At 35.7% G+C, this 23472-nt stretch overlaps 1 protein-coding gene across 1 annotated transcript; it reads right to left on the reverse strand.

The window, feature by feature from the left end:
* Positions 1 to 203: 203 nt before the first annotated feature.
* On the reverse strand, positions 204 to 21774 carry LOC110842940 (neuronal acetylcholine receptor subunit alpha-7). Its single transcript, XM_035846634.1, has 18 exons — positions 21583 to 21774; positions 20623 to 20668; positions 20114 to 20222; positions 18412 to 18491; positions 18215 to 18285; positions 18094 to 18123; positions 17894 to 17969; positions 17732 to 17776; positions 16372 to 16442; positions 16219 to 16297; positions 15362 to 15364; positions 15242 to 15291; positions 15146 to 15179; positions 9676 to 9785; positions 5755 to 5801; positions 5507 to 5609; positions 5013 to 5059; positions 204 to 4950 (listed from the first exon to the last, which is right to left on the reverse strand). The coding sequence occupies exons 1-18, from the start codon at positions 21772 to 21774 to the stop codon at positions 4707 to 4709; spliced, it is 1437 nt and encodes a 478-aa protein (XP_035702527.1). The 3' UTR covers positions 204 to 4706.
* Positions 21775 to 23472: the final 1698 nt, after the last annotated feature.

Below are 23472 nucleotides of genomic sequence, written 5' to 3' on the forward strand. Positions count from 1 at the left end.
GTTGTCGACAGCTGGGGCACTCAGACTCAAGGTCTCACTTTCTCCGGAAGTCTCAACAAAAATTCTCACATGAAATTCCCAAATCATCATTTCATTTTTTGTAACACGTGTCTCGCCAATTTTTTCTTGATTCGTCGTATTCTTATGCCCCCGTGGGCCTCATTACCGTAAGAAATGTAATAAATGCACATAAAAGCAGAAAATATTGAAATATTCAATCGATGTAAAGTTTATTTAAATCTGAGCTCTCTGCCAGTTCATTTTAATTAGTTTTGATCAATTGAGTATTCATCTACTCTTAGTCACAGATTACATTATTAGTTTTAATACTATTCATCTTGGAGAAGTGCGTCGGTCATGCAGTTCATTGTAAATTCAGTTATGTGTCGAGTTATTTATTAACATTATTAATATAACGATGGTGGTGGAATGACCATGTTCCTCGCTGAATATTTATTTACATATTTGGTTATTTATGCTTAATTAAACGTAATATAGGTTTACATACTTTGTATTTAAGATTGCATATTATCATATTTTTTCTCACATATGTACACAAATAACAGAAATAGTGTGGTGTGTAATTTTTCGTTAAATCTGCTTTTAACTGTAGCTTCGTTTGCATTATCACTAAAATGAATTTTGGATATTACAATTAGAACAAAAATTACAAGTGGTTTGTTTTTCATTTCCATTAGAATTTCCAAATTAACGTACATTTCATACTACGTAAGTCTCTATATCATGCAATCATATAACAATATGGTGTGTGATTTTGTACAATGTAGAAATACATTATTATCCATTTTCCATATATAGATCATCAAATTTTACACTCTGTAATTTGCATGCTCACCAATGATTGATACTGTGGAAATTTTCAGTACTTGTAAAACTTTAATCCTACAACTATTGTTTATCGTTATCTGTATAAGCACCAAATAACACAATATATTTATCAGCAGCCTGCTGCTTTGAATATGTGCTACACACGTAGACTAAAAAAGTATGTAGTTGTGTGTATTATATAATGGGTCAGGTTGATTGCCACCAACTCTTGCATAATTTACACACGGTCCATATATATGTACTGAGGGTATTCATTACGAGTTCGCATTGTTAGCAACGCAACCAAAATAAAACAAAGTTCGCAAGTTTGAAAAAAAATTTGGCTTGAAAATTCATTTGCGAAGTTGTGCATCTTGCATCTTGCAATTTTTTAAAAATTATTTTGCGATGCGAACATTCGAACTCGTAATGAATACTCTCAAGGTATGCATAACAACAAAAAAGCTTGATTAATTTTATCCACCACTCATTTAACTCTATTTGTACATTTTTTTTTACTTTTTATATCTAAACGGTCAGTATATCATCGCTTTATAAACTGAAAAAGTGCATATTAATTTTTAAAAAATTATTGATACATGTATTATCAAATGCATTAATTTTCGCCTCTTACATTGTCAAAATTGCTCTGTATTTATATTCTCAAACACGATTTACTTACTCAATGTGATTTAGTTAAAGGTGACGTAGCTCGTATAAATATTATTAGATGTGATCGTATTTACTATGTAAAATGTTGTGTAAAAAATACATTTAGGACCTTGCATGAAAAAGTAGTGTTATTAAAAACCTAGTTAGCATTTAGTTTTTAGTTTGGTTGGCAGCAAAAATTGAGCGATATCGAACCCTGCAGTCCTGGCCTAATTTGCTGAGTTATACAATTTCTCATAATCTCAATTGTAAAATTTCAATCCGTTTTGAATAATTTTGAAAATCGTTTTTTAATAGTGAACACGGTTTAAGACTTTCCTGTTTTGCAATCCCCAAACTTGAAAAATTTCAAAAATCAAATTTGCATGTAAAACCGGTTGCTAATATGTACATATGAAAATTGTTTAAAAGTTATATTTGTTTTCTCAATTAACTGACGGCTATCTTGTATAATAATATGTGCATATTTATCATTTTGACTTTCTTTTGAGATTCTGAACGCACACGATGTTTATATTTTTGGCGTAATATCCATAAATTATGATTAAAGCAAGTATGTATTTAAGCACATTGATGTGTACGCCTTATATACATAATAAACAAAAACTGTCGATAGTCAAAATTTCCTATCGTTAACTGGCGAATAATGAGGCGTAAACGTGTATGCACATAAAAGCTCCAGGTAAAAAAACGAGATTACTCATTAACATTAGCCATCGATACTCATTAACTGTAGTGGATATCACATGCATAAAAACTAATTTAGTCAAAAGGTTAGAAAATCAATTGGTATTTGCATATTTTCAGTGAAAGTGTCCTCCTGCTGTGCATTCGTGAGGCTGGACATGATGTCTGAGTGAAGGAGAAGAAGAGGACGAGAGGATTGTGGATAATGATTAGAGCATTATGCAGGTTACGAATATGCGTGTAAGCATATCTGGTTTCGGGGCGAAAGGTGGGATCGGTGGTGGTGGTGGTGGCTAAGGATCGGGGAGAAAGTAGAAAAAGCTGCAGGTGGATCGAAATTTTCCTTTGACTTTGATTCAAGGATGGGGGGATGAGCCAGCCGCATTTCACAGCAGAATGCTCCGATTTCTTTGGTTTTCATTTTGGTTGAGCAAGCACATCGAATATACTTCTGTCTATGTCATTGAGGACACGTGCAGTCTCAGGCAGCCAGTTGCGGCTCTATTTTATTCCATTTTTGTCCTATAAAAGTCCGTTATAAAATATGAGAGAGATGGAGCAGTTTAAGGGAACCACATCACGTTCTCTGGGCCGACTTTCTCCCTCAACGAGCCTTTTTGTAGCAAAGTTACTGCTAATGGAATCCAAATTCTGTGATCTCGCACCGAAACGCTTTCTTTGTGGTTTCTCGTTATGCTCGAGCCTGCTAATTCCCTGATAGACTCATTTACTCTTTTACCTTGCCACGACCACCACCAAGCCGTCGTCGTCCCCATCCTTCCTTCCTTCGTTACCTCGACCCTAACATGTCACCTACATACGAATATATTCCTCCTCCTCCTCGCCTCCAACTAACCAACAACCAACCGACCAGCCTTTTACTCACTCTTCCGTCACCAAGCCGACAACCTGATTTTCGAGCTTTCATTAATACCACGCCTGCTGTTGCTCCATGCTGCATGCATATATGGATTCTCTCTACTTGATGATCCTGTGGTTTCACGTTCATTCGCGGATAATGAATTTTTCCTACCATTGCAACTCGTCCACTCACGTCCATTTTGAAATTGGAAAGCAACTACTGGATAAGTAACCCGCAGGAATAGGATGGCAACTTCACCGATTGCTACATATGTACATATCACCCACAATAAAACATGAGAGTAATTGAATTTTCAGATGCAAATCACGTTCTCTGATCTCAACCGCAACGGATCTGGTGGGGACGACACAAAGTAGAAAAGCGTAAAAAAACGACGAGAAATTAAATTTTTGATCAAAGCATCGATATTATACATACCACAGCAGTGCCACCACCTTTCCCCAGCTAAAATCACTGGTTCTTGTGGAAACAAGGGAAACAATGAGGTCAAATCGATATCGAACCAATGCTGGTTTGGTTATAACGTGTAATAATTGCGATCGTTTGTTACAATAAAACCTTCTTTGTCCGCGCTAAGGATGGAGCTGCCAAGAGTTATTAAAAGTTGAGAGAGAGAGAGAGAGAGAAAGCAAGTTTCATCTTTAAAATGTGCCATCCTCCTCGTTCACCACCACCACCGTCCTCCCCGACATGCTCTCGCTTTTCACATTCTAATGCAGACGTACGTACAAACCTGGAAATCTACTTTCACTCTCTTTCTCTCTTCTCCCTTCACCTTCTTTAGTTGTCAATTTATCAAAAAGTTGAAACTTAACGAGTTCAAAGCCTCCAATTCATTACTGACGGACGACTTTTAAATACGTTATAAGTGAATTTAATTCTTTATAACTTGCACACTATTCAGTAAACGTAACTGGACATGGTTTTTTGTTCCAAGCATTCAAAAGAGGCAAATGAAGTTGCAAATGGGGCTTATAATTTCTCATTAGAGGAAATGAAATCTCACTTGAGTTAAGTCATACTTGTACGTTGTCTCCTCCTCAATTCACTCTGAATATAAGCTTTATTGTCTACTGCTTCTGACCACCCTCATGAGAAGCTCATTTTGCGAAACCACAGTTTTATTATGATACTGTAAGCTACTTATTATAAGTGTGTAGTACTTGTGATAAATTGTAGTCATGCTGCTGTCCTTCTGCTATTTCCTATGGTATGTGTACATACAAATATACCCGTGATTTGGGTTTCCGTCCTTAGAGATTCGCTAATACTTTAATTTACATTTAAATATATGTATGACTTGACAATATTGGTGGTGAATGGTATTGAAATATAAAGTAATCGTTCTTTTAACCATAGTTTTAAGCAGTTTAAATTCTCTAAAATTGTTTCACGAATAATTTTGTTCGTTGGTTAAATTGTCAGAGATTATTATGTAATTAATATTAGTTGTGGTCCTAGTATTTATTTTATGTTGATTAAATATATTTTATATCTCATGATTTCAGAAATTGCCTCCATTGTAACTTTTTTTGCAATTCCGTTAACTCTTAATTTTTCGTAGTTGATTCCTATTACTTGGAAATTCGTGATTGTTGAGTTGCTCTTTGAGGAAATATTGAAATGCTTTCACCCTTTAATAAACCAAGATTCGTGGGGCAGAAAGGAGCACAGCTATCGTCGCCACGACGGTGAATGTTGTAAAAACAATTAAACACATGCGGTCGACGACCATTGCGGCGAATTTCCAGTCTCCAACAACCTCAGCGTCCTCCTCGGATTTTCGCATCCGTGCCGTAATGAAGCGGATTTCTCTGAGAATGCCTTGGAGGTCACGTTGGGCAAGAGCACATGGGGATGACATGTCCGATGTCTCCATCCTTGAAACAGAGGACGAGAGGTAAAGTCATTGAGCCCTTCACCTGAAGTGTGCATGTCTTACCTAAGGTACGAAGAGCTCATCCGAATGTCATCATCCATGTCCAACACCTAAATTGCAAATTATTATCATTAATTGATGTTGTGCATGATCTGACGAAAGGGATTTTAGCTTCATATTTTCATCTAGTATAACCTTATAAATATACTAAAATGAACATTTATGGGCGTAGAATTGTTTTGAGCTTGATAAACAAATCTGTCCGATACTGACAGTATCATACTGTGCTATGGCATATGTAAGTAGGTACACAGTGTTGATTGTCTTCTACTGGCTGAACATAATTTCAGGAAGAAATTGACAAAATGCCTGTTCCTCCCTTCTCTATGCTTATGCTTGCATTAATTTACGACATGTGATCAACGTATGATGACGACCAAGAAACAAATTGTGTATACCGTTCTTCAGTTAGTTATAATATGTCATTCCAACTCACGTTTTCCTTAAAATTCTCATGAACCCTCAATGAATTATTAATACTTAATTATCTCACTCACGTTGGCTAACAAGGACTTGGATGACCTTTCCTTGATATCTTTGAATCCCTTCATTTTCTGTTCCTCTCGAATCGATTTGCGAGTAATTTTTCTTCCTGGACGGCTACAATATGATAATATTGATTAGATTAGATCGGGTAGATAAAGTTGAGTAACGTAGTGCTCCTCCATTCGACATATTATACATAACCATTAAAGTCGAATCTTGTCATGTCATTTGATCATGGCTTACAAGACGCCTGATTTACCTCATGTGAAGAATCCAGGGCAACCACTGCAGAAATACTGTTTTCACCTGTAGAAGTATAAAAAAAATAACGGAGCTAATTAGTACTGCATCATTCCATACACATAACTTTTTATAACGTAATTCTATAAATGAGTTTTGGTCTAATTATGTAACACAATTTGTGTTCCAACAAGTGACAAGAGAATAAGTACATCATTTCCTATCGCATACTGTCTCCAGCCATTTCACATTTTTTCTTAATTGGACCAGTATAAAGCGAGCAAGTTCAATAAATATCACGGAGCGACATTAACGTGGATGTGTGAATTCACGATTCCGATACAGAATGAGTTTATGACCAAAATACCAAAAAACGATGAAATAACGGCCGTCATTGGAAAAGCGTATCAAGAAAGAAAGGAAAATGATTGGATTTCTAACAAAAGTTGACAAAAGGGGCAGCGAGTGTGTGTGGAGGTAGATGGGAAAAAACCGTGAGTGGACCACCGACCGACGACGAGCACACAATGTGACGTGAGATCAAGTAAGTGCAGTGTTTTCCAATTCCCTTCAAAACTCGACTGATCCACTTTCCCTCCCGGTTTCGCCAGGATAAAATCATGGTCAACCACCACGTTTGCTTTCTTTCTTTTCAGTCAGCACAAGAGCGGAAAATCCGATATCCAACAATGTGATTGAGATTACATACTTGGTAGCTGTAGGTACATTTGTGTATGTCGGTACGACCACGGAGGGATTATAACTGGCCCTGAACGCTAAAGCAGCAGACATTTTTCTGACTCGGAATATGAATCAAACGAACCGAAATTGTATTTTTCACGAGGTAAATAAATAGTAAAAGAGACTGTTAAAAATTAGATATTGAGACTTATGTAAAAAAAAGACCTAAAAATAAATGTGTACTTTCACCATGCCAATGTATAGAAACAATCTCATTATTGTTACGAGTGCTAATTACCATGTTGTCACACAAACAGAACCATTTTGTTCTTTCTTTGATGCGAGGAACAGGAGCACTGAAGCCACGAAATGCATAATTAATGATGGGCAGTCTTTGCCACACCTTTTTCATGCTGAATTGCCTTCTTAGGCGTAGACTGAATATATAAATAACGGTTTGTGCAGTTGTCTCTAATTTACTTTGTTTGTGGACCGAATTGTTCTAAAGTAGTGGGGAAATGATGCCAAAATATTGTGTTTATCGTTATTTGAGGTGAACACTACCTTGACGGAATGTAAATATGTATGTAGGTTAGCTAATCTGGTAGTTCCTATATTGCAAATATGTAAGTTAAAGCATAGATATAATTCTGACGTCCAATTAGAGTTAAGGACTACTCACAATACCAGAAGAGATGTTCATTGCCTCCATAACTTATAAAATTCGAACGTCTTGTGACCTATTTATAATTACTCGGCGAATGTGGTTGAAGAGAATTGACCTGCATCTTATATGACAATCCATGATAATAATAGTGTGCAGTTTGCTACAGGGTAAGTTGACGATGTAAGTCGGCAACATGGATTTGAATTAGTCAAGTTGAATAAATAACTCAAAATTTTGACCTTATACAATTAAATATTAATGGGCCAAAAAGAGCTATGGCACTAAAAAATCATAGCCAGATCTCCCCATCGCCTGAAATTTCCCACGTTGGTGAGGTCAAGAAGGTAACAAAATGTGTTGCACAATCTATTTGACCACAGATGTGCACAAAATATTAGAGAGAAAGTCACGAAGGAATTTCTGCATTTCTGCATATTTATTTTAAAGCGTATAGGTGACGAATAACTAAATCATTGCCAACGTTAACAGTATACTTTCCTGAACATGTAAGGTTGTTACCCCTAATATGATGAAACCAGAAGTGCCTCTAAGCTTAACCCACTAATCCCTAACTCAACAGATGTGCATATGTAGTAATTGAATTTTGCGTCAGTAAACAATGAAACTATTTCCAATCCACTATTTTTCAATAGCTATACATATAATATACAATGCATAATTTGTAAAATTATGTTTAAGCCCTTCTAACTCAAAATTGCACGTATACTCACTAACAAAGCGGCAGTGGAATAACAATGCGACCCTATTTAGTTCCGACGGATGCGGATGGTGAAAGTCTAAAGAACTGCTACGAGAAACTCACGAACCTCAATTTATCAACAACTATTGTGAATCATGACTGGGCCGAGCCGACATTGTCACGTGAAGCCAAGACTTGTTTGCAATGGGGACGAATTATATCATCAAGCTTCAGTTTTACTTCCTCCATAAGGTACACAGTCATGCATATAAATACATATCTACGCACATTTCCACCAGATTTGGGCTACTTTTCCCACGTAAATATTTAGGTGCTACAATGTGTCTATTCCAACTGAGTAATTATGAAAGGGTAAAATGTTTGGTAAAATTATAAGTAATTTGGGTTTCTACAATTTCATGGAGTTGAACTGTATAGTAATTTGGCATTGAGAGTAGAAGCTCGGCCTACAGATATAAACATCTTATGCATATGAAGAAGGAATTAGGGTTTGTAGGCAATTACGTTCCCTGGGAGTTGGACACAAATTGTTCTTAATACTGTCTGCTATATGATGCGGTCCTTCTTTAGGGTTTTGGTGGTAGGCTAGATTTTGCGTGGCTTGAAATTGCAATAGGTGAAAGAAGGAGGCAGGAGCAGACACTGGAGGTGAAAGGATCGCATACAGAGAAAGGGCAGGAAGAATGAAAGTGAGCCATATATTTCGATCACATCCACAAATTTTGCAGATCCCCACCGCTATCACTGCTTCCTGGCTTGTGAGCATATTTCAGATTGTGTACGTAGCACGGGATACACAAGTCGAGGGTTTGGAGGAAGATGTGGATTGCTCTCAGTCATTCCATCCATCCGGCCTTTGGGGACCGTCGAGCCCTTCTTGATCTGTCTTGTGGATGGATTTCGACAGAATTCTCCTCTCAATCTAATCTTTATTATATCTCTTTTTCACTTATCCTCTCCTATCACGTAGTGCAAAACGGACTTTTTCCATGTCCTGTGCACTCCTTGCCAAAATCTGGCAGCCATAAACTTTCCAATCAACTAAAATACTCCCACCTGCCATGTATTCAGCTCGCTATTTGTGTGGTTGGTGAAGGAAAAATAAGGCTTCCGCTCTCTTTCAATTCACTCGGAATTGAATAATGGAAAATGTGGGTGTTGTTATTGTTGAATTTGTTTCTCCCCCCTTTGTGATTTTGCTAGATTGTCTGGGAAACATGTCTTGTGGCCTTGTTTCATACATACATTCAGATGCGGCTTTGTTTTATTAGTCTGATTCCGAAACTGGCGGAAGAATAACCTTGTCTTGTGCAAGGATTCAATTAGGCTGGTGGCCACAGTTGCACACAACGAGTTTGCACGAAAGGAGCAGTTTTAGAAAAGAGTGGAAAATGACAGTCGCCGTCTGGCAAAGTAAGCCCATTAATACCGCATCTGGCACTCTTGCAATCATGTTCAAATTCTTGCTCCAGCGGAATGTTAATTTAACTGAATGTCACTTCTAAACTCTTATTTTAATAAAGGGAACATTCCTATTATTGAAAATCTTTAAAAATTGCGTAAGACTTAATTTGACATAAAATCAATGTCTGCGGACTGATTGAACATAATGATTCGTTATCCTAGCGTGGGATCTCACAGCCCCTACGCATGTATACACTTTTGCAGGTGAAAGTTACGCAAGTACTCATTCTGTCCAAAAGTTAACGTACTCTGTTTTAATATTCATGCAGAATGACACGTTTAGAGGAAGAGAAAGGCGCATTAATGAGAAGAAAACTTTAACGGTTTTTAGTAGTGGATTAATAAAAATATATATTCGAAATATTTTACTTTTTTTAATACAACAAGAATTAATTGAATTAACTTACCCAGGGTGGCATTTCGTGCATGTTGGCAGTCCGATGATGGTAGTTTAAAACGACAACAGTTAATACCACTGAAGAAGCAACCATGAACATGATACAATTGAAGTAAGTTCCTATTAATCATAGTAAAAATATGTTAGTACAGATTAAGATCGTATATCAAAAAACACTCAAAAAAGAAAACAGATTGAATAAAACGCTCACATTATTAACAATAAGAATTAAGAAGCTCTATGAGCAAATTGACAATTAATACACTAGGGCATGCATATAGTGCAAACATGTTAATATTATTATGTGAACACAATTAAAGCTCCTTTGTACTGCGAATTTAATGTAAAATAACAGTCAACAAAGTTTGTTTTTGAAACAGCTCAAGCCAATTGAATTTGCATTGCATGTATTTACGTTTGAATGTTATGCAAGTCTTTAGAAGCATGTGATAGTTAAACTACAAGCAAATTAATGTTTAGCCCGAGCCAGGGGTTATTTTTAACGCTGACTTATCTGATGTTACCAATTTTAAACTAAGAACCGAGTAGTACATGCGATGACACCTGTTTTCCCTGTCTCGCAATACTGAGCTTATGGCGAGATTTCTTCAGAAGATTTCCTTTTACTTTGCAGAAAAATTAAATTTGATGAAATTTTTGATTGCATATGCAAGATTATTACTTATTATGGGTGTGATTCATGAGGTTCGTTAACGTCGTTTGGCAGCTTAAATTCGTTAACTTTCGAAGTTTGTGAAATTATCCTCGTGAATGACCAAATTGCTCGCCCACTCAGCATTCTTTTTATCTCTTTCTCTCGAATTTTAGAATCTGCATTTTTATTTCCAATGAAGTTTAAAGTTATTGCAGTTGGTAATGGGAAATAAACAAGATGCGAAATTTGCGGAGCTTTAGATCTGCATAGCGTAAGCTTCGCATACAAAATTCTATGCATTCTCTGCTCAAAAATTCACATCGTTCACAAACCTCGCAACTTATGTTATGCACCATTTGCGAAGTATATGAAGCTCTCACGAACCCTCTCATTCTTTCATTTGAATCTTCGATACCGTTTTAGTGAGCTAGTTATCGCGTCGCAACAATAAAAAAATTCCTAAACTCTTAAAAAGTTCAACTTAAAAATAATGTAACCTGTCATGTCAGCACTTATCCTTAGTGTAATACTCTCCATAACTAAAATAACTGTACACCACTTTAAAAGAGAGCCGTCTGACCACATAGCGTAGTTTATGCCTGAAAAACCGAGCGTTTTCGCGAACTTTCAGCGCCATTAACTCATGTCCAGTATTTCGTATTAATGTTTCGTGTTAATGTTTGTTATAAAGATTTGGTCTATCAAACTTCGTTGAAAATATCTGGGTTTGCATTCCCATTGTAACAAATAATCAGTTTCTTTGACGAAATACAATCACACCATGGCTCGGGCTCAATCAAGCTGCACTTTTAATATCTGTCAGTGAGATTTTTAGAAATCACTTACAGATTTATTATCAGCAGTTATACAACAAGCAAAGAGTTTAGTGTACGTAATCAACACGCAAACAGGGGTTCACTACTTATCATCAAATGCTTTCACTGTGTGTAGTGTGATAACATGGTCATATTGATTCGCATTGCTCTTCTAGAGGCTTTCTCCCATTCTTCCACTACTAAGCTTCTCTTCCTACGTAAGCATTTCGTGTGGCAGTGCTGATCATTATCAAACGGTTCTACTTAACTAGACAATGATTGAAATGATGCATGTGAAAACGCGTTGTTGTTCGAAGCAACGTAGTTTAATATTACACGACAAAAATCAGTCTTGGATGCAAAACACGGCGCACTATATTTGTGCAAGACACGATAGCTGTCAAAATTCGGTAGCACAAAATGTAACAAAACGAATAATAAAAACAGCGATAGTTGGTCTTTCTTCTCTCAAAATGCATAATAGCATTTTAAAAATGAAAAATAAAGTCAAAACATGACTTCAAAAGTTAATAAATATGATGGCCAGGCAAATATTGCATGGTCACCTCAAATTTTAGAATCAAAAGATTCAAAAGTTGTCGCCCATGGCTCGACGCATATAGATTTATCAAAAACTGCAACACATCTATGAAATTTCAGACGTTGTTGCAAAATAAATCCGCAAAAAGAAAGTTTCTGTAAAATTAATTCAGAGCTTTCTTATGAAACCATGAAAATCAAAAAATTTCACAAATTCGTTAACATCCAAGATACCGTCTCTTATGTATGCATATAAGGTCAACGGTAAAAATCAGTTGTGTAATGTTTATTTCTGTAGGGGTCAGTGGTAGCACATGTGTATTTGGTCTGTGGTTATCATTTGGCTGATACAAATCTCATGATTCTCACATTACGATGCTCTGAGGGAATGCATGTAGATGAATGTATGCAGAATTGAGTGTATCCTAATTAGTCTGCGCTTTGCGAAGGAAAAGTTAATAAGTGTGATTAGTAGATAAAAATGTATCTTAGAATTAGTGCGTGTGGGTCAGCTTATTATTTCGAACAACAGATTATTATGGAAAATTTATTTCGTACGTGCCGACAACTGACAAGTAGCAGTAAGTAGGGCATAATGATTATTGCGACAGATTAATAGTTTTGCCAGCCAGGTTTTAAATGTTAAATTTCACAATTACAAGTGGTCACTCACGATAGACAAAATAGATCAAAAGCTGTTATGTGACAAAATTCACCTATTTAAATCGTAAAATGCATTATTTGGCATGTTAAGTGTTGAATGTTTTCAACGAAAATAGGTCGCTTCTAAAATTAATAAAAAAAACTCGACTTGATGTAAGTTAAATTTCAGACTTGATTCTTGCCTAAAAGAGGAATTGCATCACTGGTGCGTGGCAAGATTTCTGTCACTAACATTGAGAAAACAGTAAGGGAGAGAAGAATGGTTATACCTGGACAAAAAAGTTAAAAGTGTAGTGTTCACTGCACAAGAACGCAAGTATGTTACAAACTAGTTATGCATAACCTTTGGGCGTGTGTAGTGGTATTGTTGGCACAAAATGATACACCATTTTGTAATAAGGTGTAAAATTTATATGTAATATGCAGGCAAACTCACAATCAAACCTTCAATTCACGCAACACACGAGGAAAAAATCTCTATCAAGAGCGTGTGATGCAGTTGATCTCAGCAAGCAGTACAAATTGGTCTAAATTTAAACTTTGACAATAAAATAGTGATTCAAGTATTTACAGGGTAGGACATTACAGGATAGAGAATGAAGTCGTGAAATAAAATCAGATTTATAATAAAATTGCAATAAAGCGAGACATTAAAACAGTCCGAATAATATCCATAATATACTGGCCGTTCCTGTGAGATTCAAGTTTGCGATCAATCTCCATCTCAAATTAGTTTGGAGAAAGTTTACGAGATTGTGCACAGGTAGATACACACATAAACCCGAATCTCACAGGAGAGTATGCGGATAAACTGACAAATTATATATTTGGAAAGTTTGAAAATGATTAAACCTAACCGAGGAGCGGAATTGCATCAGATGAGGAGGGAAGCTTAAAATTGTAATTGTATTCATTAATTCATTGAAACTATCTGAAATCTTGTAATGTAATACTTAGATAATACCGTTTCGGCGACCAAATTAAGGAACACGGTCAAAGAAAGAAGTATCGTGACTGAAATTTGTTGAAAAAATTGTTGCAATAGAGTTGCAATTCATGGCAATGTAGATAAATTTAGATTTAAGGGAATCACCTCCTATTTGAGAACCGGCGTAGATCGGGTGAGGTGAGATTAAAATTTAAAAAATTAGAAAATTAGAATCATATTTTACTATTTGCAGTACAGATGTTTGATTGAAAAAATGGTACAACTTTCAAAGTGAAAGCACGTTGTGAAAAACCATGTCAACTCATAGTTCAATTGCACTTCTTTGTAAGCCATCGACAAAAATATACTCTTTTCTGTAGTACTGTTACTTATGATTCCCTTGATTTCATTCGAATATAAAATTATTCTATCACGATGACTCAATTTTTGGTATCCAAGTAACGCGTTAATCGCTAATTAAATGACCGGGTTTGAAATAAAATATTTAGGTGAAAAATCATTTTCTGAAATATTGCGTTTGGGACACCAATATGTAAAGTAAATCAAGTAAAGTCAAGTAAATCCTACCATAAACACTTCATGTCTATTGCTGGGGAACGTTTACTTATGTTCATTATGAGTTCAATATGACACATATTCTTTATGCCTATGACATACAGAACTCAACTTTTATTCTGTAATGGCATGTTTACAGAATAAACGTGTATAATCTTTGCCTAAAGCCCATATTGACAGTAACCATAACAATGTCATATTACTGATTGGCATCCATATGCTTTCCCTTTCGTACTTAATCCCCATTTAATCCCACTTTCATATTCTGGTATTTTTCAATATACAGAGTAATACTTGAAATAAAATGAACACTCGTATTTGCCATCCTTTTCAATGGCATATATATAATTTGTCAACATAGTATTCTAAAAAAAATTGGGCGGATACCGAAATTTTGAGGGTAACGATTTGAGATATACACTTATTCGTAAGCAAAATTGAACAAGCTCAACTCTACAGAAAGTAAGGATGATAGTTCTGTGTTCATCTTCAGAACTCCTCACAACTGGCGATGAGAAGAAGATGAGAAAGTGTACCAGACTAAAATGTTGATCTACTTGAATATTTTATGAAGTACTGAGTGATAGTACGAAAAGTTTTAGTCAAATGAGTTGGATTAAATTCCTTTCGTCCAACGTTTTTTATGCCTCTTTGTCTAGCTTTCCACGTATCATCTACATAGAACTTACAATAATGCAGTGGGCATAGTTAAATCATGTAACATGTGAGGATTCGTGGTGCTGCAGATTGAAGTTGATATAATTATGGACATATGTACACTGTAAATGACAGTAGTAGTAGATAGGTTAATATATATATTTATTTCTAAAGTGCACTTTCATGTGCCTATGATTAAATATTTTTGAGGTGCTGAAAGACTAATTTAGAACCAGCGTTGAACATGACAAATTTTAACGAGGACTTTGTTGTACACGTTTAAGTGCGTTACCGAATGAAGTGTCACAATATCAGAATAATTCCTACTGTACGTACGTCACATATTTACATTTTACAGAATAATACGTTTGTTTAAACAGTTTTTCTAGTTGACAGTGGCGGTCATAGCTTTCTCAGCGGGTTCACTGGTTGACTGACCATCAAATCGACGTTACTTTGGTCACCACATGAATAAAGAGATCAATTACTTAAATATTATATACTCTGAACTGATATAGGGCGGCATATGTATGCATGAAACCCATAAGTTATCTTTTGATGCATATGAAACATTTCAACGAATCCAGACCAACTACTTTGCTGTGTAATTTAATCAAAAGCAGATGTGATGAGTATCACCAAGTACCTATGAGCGGTACGGCATCTGACGTTGAGGGCATCTTAAAAGTTCAATATTTTGTTAATTCATTCGAAATTTCGTGTACAATATGAGTTAATGTACCGTTTCTGCCACTATGTTAAGGAACACAGTCAGAGATAAGAGAATGGTGACTGAAATTTTTTCAAAAAATTCAGTTCCAATCCACAACAATACAGATCAATTTAAATTCAAAAGAATCACCTCCTGTTTGATAATCGCCGAAGGTCAGGTCGAGTGGAGTGGTTAAAATTCAAACATTAAAATATTAAAAATATGCAAAAATCTTGTATGAAAGACAACTTTAGTACAAAATAGGTATGTCTAACTCTAAGGTGTTCAACTTGGATTGACCACAACTCCAGTACTTTAAATTACGCTATTCTTATGCTTTACACACTGTCCACAACTATGTAATTGTTACACGGGCTAAAAATATGTGACTTTATTCCGAGAATTTGGAATGATCTGGTATATAATCACATACAAATAAGGCATTTGCCATGAGTGGCAATTTTTGACTTGTAAAATGCAAACTCTGCAAGATATTAAATGGTAAAAGTGTTCCATGAATTGCATTTCCTTTCAAAGATAATTTGTTCTCTTTTTATTGAGTTTAATTTTTCGCTACCCCGTCATATTATACATATGCATGTAGCAAATGCCTGTCTCCTGCTTATCCCACCGCTGAAGGAATAAACTATTGATTTTGGAAACCATTAAAAATTCTAATCATTACCTCCATGCAACGAGAAAAGTTTTACCGTTGGTTTATTTTACAGCTGCGTGGAATGAGTTTTTGCAAATTATTAGTCCCCCGGTGCTGATAAATAAAGCACATGGATTGCGGGGACGTGGTTGTTTGTGCCACACTTGTTAATAGACTTTCTTTAATCTACTTGCCCCGGAAACGGGTACGTTATGCTTTTCTAAAACATGTAGCCAATCCGGCTTATGGTGATTCAATAGATCTTTTTTTACTCTGTTACGACATGCTACATAGTGAACAGTGAATGTCAGATTAATGTTGAAAATTATAAGTTCTCTTCTAGCGGACTTACCTAAGGTCAGCTTTTCACCCGAATCTGGGGGTAACGTAAACCCAAGTAGGGCCATCGAGCTGATAAGCACACATGGCACCTGGATTTGCATCGATTTAGTAATAAAATAAATTGATTCGATACTTTTCAACGCATTAACTTTGAAGGGCTTACAATTAGGTTAAAAAAATAATACAATGTTCTCCTTCTAACATGGATGGTAAATGTGACGTCGACAAATGGCTGAAAAAAATTATCATATGAAAAATTAATATCACATGATCCTTCTTCTTATTATATTTATTTTCTTTGTTTTGTATTTTTTTTGCATCAAAATACACACGAAAATCAAACACTTGGCACATTTGGACACTCGAATCTGAAGATATTTTGAAAGTATTTCATTGATAATCATTGTCATAATGTCCCACGTTAGTAACCTTTGCAAATATCAGAAAAGTTTCAAATTCTTAAATAAAACCAGATTGACGAAGAATCAACAACCAAGACGTGAAGAAAGTCCAAGTGCTCAAAATGTTTGTTGCGTGGGTTGATTGATGGATTGACGGTCAGTTTGGCGAAAGCCAGTTTGGCGAAAAAAAAAATTTTCGCCAATGTGGTAAAAAATTGCTATGAAAGTACTAAATGGCGAAATTATTGTCACATTTGGCGAAAGTGGAAAATTCGTAAAAGTACATTTGGCGAAATTTAAATTTCGCATTTCTTTATGTCAAATCGCTTGGTTGTAGGCCTAATTCTTGAGCTTTCCTAAAAATACTTTGACATAGGTGGAACCTACTCAATTATTGTCTTTGTGAACATGGACTTTGTAGAATCAATTGCCGCAGCCTCGAAATCTAGTATGATTTGAGAAGGATTATAGTTTTTGACGTTATCTTTTACAACATCAAACAATATTTTGTAGCACTCTTTGTTTTTTAGGGAGAAGGCACAAACTATTGGAACGCATTGTCGGCTTGTTCGGCTTATGCATAAATTGCTTCTTAAATGCAATGTATTGTGTAAAGTTGAATATTTTTGAACATGATTTAAACGTCCCGTCACAAATCCATGTATTCGATGGTCCCCGGAGGGTTGAACGCTCTTCATGACCATGAGTAACGATTTTCACAAAATCCTCGTTTTCGCCAAATGCGACATTATTTTCGCCAAAAGGTACTTTAAATAAAATAAAACTAACGTACGGTGAAATGCATGGAATTTGTTTTTCGCCAAATGGGATTATTTTTTGGCGAAAGTTTTTCGCCATAAGTGTTTTCGCCAAACTGACCGACTACCGATTGATGCGAAGAAGAAATAAGAAATATGCATGTAAGAAATGCGTAAATATGTATGTATGTAGAGATGTGTAAGAACGTAAGTATATTGGTAAATTTGAAGTTCATCACCTCCTGTTGACAACCGGCGTCAGTCAGGTGAGGTAATCAAAGTTCAAGCATTGAAAAAATAAATAGACACCAAATTAGTAAACCGACTGATGAATAAAGTATTAATTAAAGTAACCAGGACCGTACAGGGCAACAACTATAGTATATCACGTTTTTCTTTCCGGGCATTCCTAAAAGGTTGCAGCAAGTTTAAGATCAATTTCATTCGGTTCAATTTATTTTGTATTCATATCACATTACTCTTCATTACAATATTTTAGCCCCTTATATATTTAGTCATGGCTCACCTATAAGCTCCCATTCACCATTGGTGATAAAACTCGACAGGTCCCCTCCGGCATCATCTTTCATACTCAAGTCCAACTAATACAAAGAATTTATAACGTCATTTAAAATAGAATAATTATTTCTACTCATACCTGCAGGATTTACATACATAGTTTTCCTATTTGGAAATCAAGCAACATAATTTTGCGCATTAATGTACCTGGAATCCGTCGTATGTCCAGCTCCCGAACTGTAAATTCGGCAAAGGTAATTTATTAAAATTTCATACTGATATAAATTTGAGGTGAAATATCACTAAAAGTGACATAAATAAACCTTACCTTCATCTCGCACTTTTGATCATCAAATGGAAACCAAGTGATGTCTATTTTACACGTGCTCTTGAAAATTCCTGAAGAATTAATAATAAGGTGACGAATTAGTTTGCCAATTACATGCATATTTGTGATTTTAAGCTGGATAATCATAAACTATTTGCATACACGTTTTCGCAGTACAATCGAAATACTTTGCCTACCTGGGGGTACGTACAAACAACTGCCATTGTTTCTAACAACTATATTTGTGGCGAATGTCCCGTCGAATCCTTCATCGGCACTGCAAAAACAATTGAAAATGTAAATGGCAGCGTAGAAAATGGGGGCAGCATCGTCTACATAGCTTGTAACATACATAAATAAAATACTAAAAGATACGAAGATGAATGATGCTAAGAAAAAAATATAGTCAGACTAATGTATCCTCTGCTGTAGAAAGTGTGTGTATACATATTGTCAGCATACTTTCTGCATTATTTGGAAAAAAGTCTACATAAATCCATCATCCTCTTCGACAAAGCTTCCCGTCTATTAAAAAGTTTGCATGACAAATTAATGTGAATAGCTAAATCCAATTTGAGTTCATTTTGTCTTGTGAACATTGTAAGAGCAAGATGTCAAGAAATGCTGAGTAGGAATACATCAACTGCAAAGCCATCCGCTTGTGATGTATCCAGTGAAAGGCGGAGGAAGTGGGTTTGATTGATGACTGTGATGAATGAGTGTATCAAGCCTGTCTCCCTCATGTCATGTAATGCATAATTGGACCTATCTCTTTTTTCAACAAAAAAACACAAGCACGCACAGCCCCAACAATGTTTTCCCCGTCGCACAAAAATCCTCCTCCTTTCCTCGTCCGCCCAGTCTCTTCGGCTATTAATAAATACATACATATGAATGTACATATATTCACATTCATCTGTTTGGGTCACTCCATAGAGATGAAAGCCCTACTTTCTCTTTCACTGACTTTTGTAATTCCACCCAAGTTTCATGAATACTTTTGCGAGTTGATTGACAAATTGAATACTGGGACTGCCAGCAAGGTTTAGGTTTTTTGTATTCTCAATTAAATTCTTCAAATTCTTGACAAAAAGAATGATAAATGCATTCCACTCTGCTAGAGATTTTCGGAGACAACTCATCTCTGAAAATTTGTTGTCTAGAGGATTATCAATGGCAACCATTGTTTTTTCATTTTACGGTACATATAAAGCCATCCATTTTTTAAGAAATCCCTACTAGAGCTGAAATTGCATTATAAACTGACTCGTTTCCTCATTCTTTATACAGCGCCGGCTGGAACACATTTTAAAATTAAAGAATGGCCAGGGTTTGATAAATGTGGCAACGGAAGTCTGTTGAACTTGTAACGGCTTTATGTGTGCTCTGAAATTTTTCATTGAAAGAAAAATGCCCCACTGGGAATTGAATAGCAAATAGACCAAAGATAAATCATGTCTCGTAATTTTATCTCCTGACAGCCTCAAACTTTATAAGATCTTACGGCCGACCAAGCAACAAGACTGAAAAGCCAAGTTATTCAATACACGCTTTTGCCATCCTCATCTTCTCTTAAAAACCAGGCTCATGGTAAGAAATGGATGCTTGACGGCTCAACGTGCTTTCATTACGAGTAATGCAGGTCTAGAAAATTGCTCACGCAAGCTCTTTGTGATAATTTATTGCTATTTTGCCCACTTGCTGAACTTGTGGTTTATTTCTAATGGAGAAAGCAATACCGTGAATGAATTGCCTCCCCCTCATCCATACGAAGAATGAGCATTAACCATTTCTTTTCGCACTGCCCTTGTCCCAATTACTCCTACGCTTACATATGGCATCAAATTAAAATAATTGAACACCGTCCGTGTGTTTGTATTACGGACAATGTCCACTCACCTGTTGTACATAAGGACGTCTGGCTTCCATAATTTAGTTGGGTGTATTCTAATATTATCTACTCTGCCATATTCTGAAGTATTCCATTTCAAGCTGCTATCTGTCCACTCTGAAAAAATATTAGTTACTCGATCATTACATTTGTAGTTGACCAGATTTTTTTGATCAACACTTTTAACAAATAAAATGCACACCACCACCAAAGCATGTAGAAGGTATTTGAATAATTATAATTGTATCAAATAAAAGGAACAAGAAAATCCTGCGCTGATGATGTAAACTTTTATTTATGATCAATCCAAATTTGTGTAGATCAAAGCTATGCTAATTAAAGTAATTTAAGATCCGTTATATTCGCTGACTTATAATTCGTTGGACATTTTATTTGATAGACAATGGACATTTCCTTAGTGCTTAGAAAAAAAATATTCCAATCAAGGAAATACAAAAAGACTTTTGAGTCCGTCAATAATTTTAACAGAATTTACGTTCCCGTGCGAAAAATTTACCTAGATTGATCCACGCATTTGTTGTGAGTACTTGATCCTTCTCATCCTGAAATCGATAAGAATCGTGTTTACATACACACAGTTATGAACCTTATGCATAAAGGATTGAAAATGTAAAACCAATGCAAAAGGGATTGAAAGTTATAAAATTAAATACATTTGTATACATAAATATAGTTAACTTTTCAATAGATTAGTGTAATTCAATATTTCAAAAGCATTTATTAACTGAATATAGCATATTTGATTTTTTTGTTTTAAAAATTGGTTAAAACCTATTATTCTTTTTGTGAGTGAATAAGTGGAGGCTAATCGATAAGTAATCGATAGTTATATGACATTCATCGTTAGTTTTTGTTATCGTAAATAGCCTTATACTATTGATGATTAAAAATTTTAATTTGGAAAAATTTGAGGGCAAATAGAGCCAAACAAATTAATTTCGTGTCTGACCCGAGTTGTGATTTGTTGGGGAAATTCTTCGCTTCTCAGATCACCACAAAGGACGAGTCTTTATCTTCCCATTTGAGACTAATAGCATGGAAATGACTTTGCATTACGAACAGCCATTACAAAACAGCAGGCGACGATTAAAGTGTATACTCAAAAGCGCAGGAAACGTCTGCTTCTCAGCAAAACTTACTTTCACTCGAAATGAGAACAGCGACATAAATATATATCGACAATATACTCGCATATAGTTTATAGCATAAGGCTTAGTTTGAACTACTTATTAAATTTGAAGCAAAGTCCTCGGTTGAGTTTTTTCATAAACAGTTTGTTTCCACCAACTTACTCATGAAAAGTGAGGAAATGCTAGTCTCCTGCTTTCACTTTTACGAATATGTGCACATGGACATGCATTCATATATAAGTAGTTTCAGGAATTAAATGAGTGGTGAGAACTAAATGAGTGGATTCGAGGGTTGTACTCGAGTACTGCTAAATTGCGGGGCTTACCACATCTATTATCTGCATCAGTGTAAGGCCAAAGCTGACTTGTAAAGTTTCGTTTTCGATAGCGACGGGTCGTTCTAGATTGTTGTACGTGAGCAGCAAATCCTCCAACAGCCTCCTCTCGTTCGGTCCTCCTTCAGCACCTGAGCCAATTAAAACGACGAAAAATTGTAGCATCAATTCGGTCATGTACATGTTTAACGACTTTCACCTCATGCAACTCAGGTATGTACATAACTAGACACACTTTTCTCATGAGCTTTGCATCCCACAGCGTTATTTAATTACTGCGAGTATAATTAATTGTACTCATAAATGAGTATGAAATTATAACATTAAAGACTACATTTCATTACATTTCCCCTCAGAGTGAGTAGTTTAAATTTGATCTCTGCTTATTTTCTTTGAAACTTGGTGGTGGTGGTGCAACTCTCATTACAATGTGAGCACTATGTGATCCCTGGAAGAGGTGAACTTGAGCATGTTTATGTTTAATATATTTTGTAAAGGCTGCCACTTTCTGCTTCCAACAACAGCAGAAGTCCCCACTTGAAAAAGATCACTCGAGTCTACGGGATGGATGATTAGCTCAAGGCGGATCATTTTACTCGTCGTTGAGGCGTTATGCATTGTGTCATGTTGGGCAATGTGTTCGAGGAGTTAGTGGTCTCTGAACTTTTGGAATTATGTGGTAGTAGTGTCGTTTTACGTAATGAGGTCGAAACACTCAGCATAAAACGCTGTAATAGCAAGTCAAGTCCAACTTTCACCCACTCAAAGTTTCTTGCATTACATTAAGTACTGTTGTGTTAACATTGCTGCTGCTGTGTCGGCGTTTGCTAGGGACATAATATTCATGTAGCGATATTCGACAATACTAAACCCGTATTGAATCTCGTCTAGTATGAGAACACAATAGTTGAGTTATACAAGATAGACTTTAGTTCAAATATAGTAGGAAACTTTGGCATTATGTCAAAAAACTTATTATTTAAAACTTATATTTTGTAACAGTGGACCTGCTCGTCGTAAATCTTAGCACCAGTTAAGTCGGGTCTTATATATATGTGCATAATATAGATTTGTTATGTTAACGTATACTAACCATATTTCTTCATATTTACATTAGTTGGATTATTCGGCCTCCAAAAATGTAGATGTAATCATAAATTCGACTTTGTGGGGTTAATCGGAAAAGTGCTTTAATGCCATTTTATCAAACGCGCAAACAACGTAGTGAATAAAATTGGATTTTCATGCATACAATAAAAATTTATGATTTACTAGCAGAATGTGTATCAATAATAATCTTGCCACAATCGTAATATCCTGATACTCCAAGCAAATCCACACTTACATAAAAAAGTCTACAAGCAATTTTTGCGTGCTTACTATTCAGCAGGATATGTACGTACATATATTACACTCGCACTGGTACTATGCGAGTATTAGACCACCTGTAACTGGCGATAAATTCGACCAAACTAGGGACACGAGACAATGACACTTTAGGAAATAAACCTATTTGCCATTTTCTTGGAAAATTACCAGTAAAAGTTACAGTGGTGACCCAGATTCTACAAATGTGCCAACTTACATCTCTTTGAAAGTAAATGCTAAGTTGAAAAATTTTCTCCTTGTTTATAACACCCGTTTACTTTATGTCTGATCTATTCAAGCGGCGTTTTCCTATAAAGTTTTCAGACTGTCATAAATCCATCACAATCATAAAAGTTCAGTGCAATTTTGCAGAGTCAGAGATTCAAGGAACTTTGAGTATTTAACCTACTAAAGTAATGCTTATCACGATTTCCTACGTATACTGCAAAAGGTTGTGGAGACAATTAACTGGCTCAAATTCTTCCTCCACGTTTGTCATCATTGAGACTGCAC

Source organism: Folsomia candida, unplaced genomic scaffold (genome assembly GCF_002217175.1).
Source record: "Folsomia candida strain VU population unplaced genomic scaffold, ASM221717v1 Fcan01_Sc001, whole genome shotgun sequence".
Classification (NCBI taxonomy): Eukaryota; Metazoa; Arthropoda; class Collembola; order Entomobryomorpha; family Isotomidae; genus Folsomia; species Folsomia candida.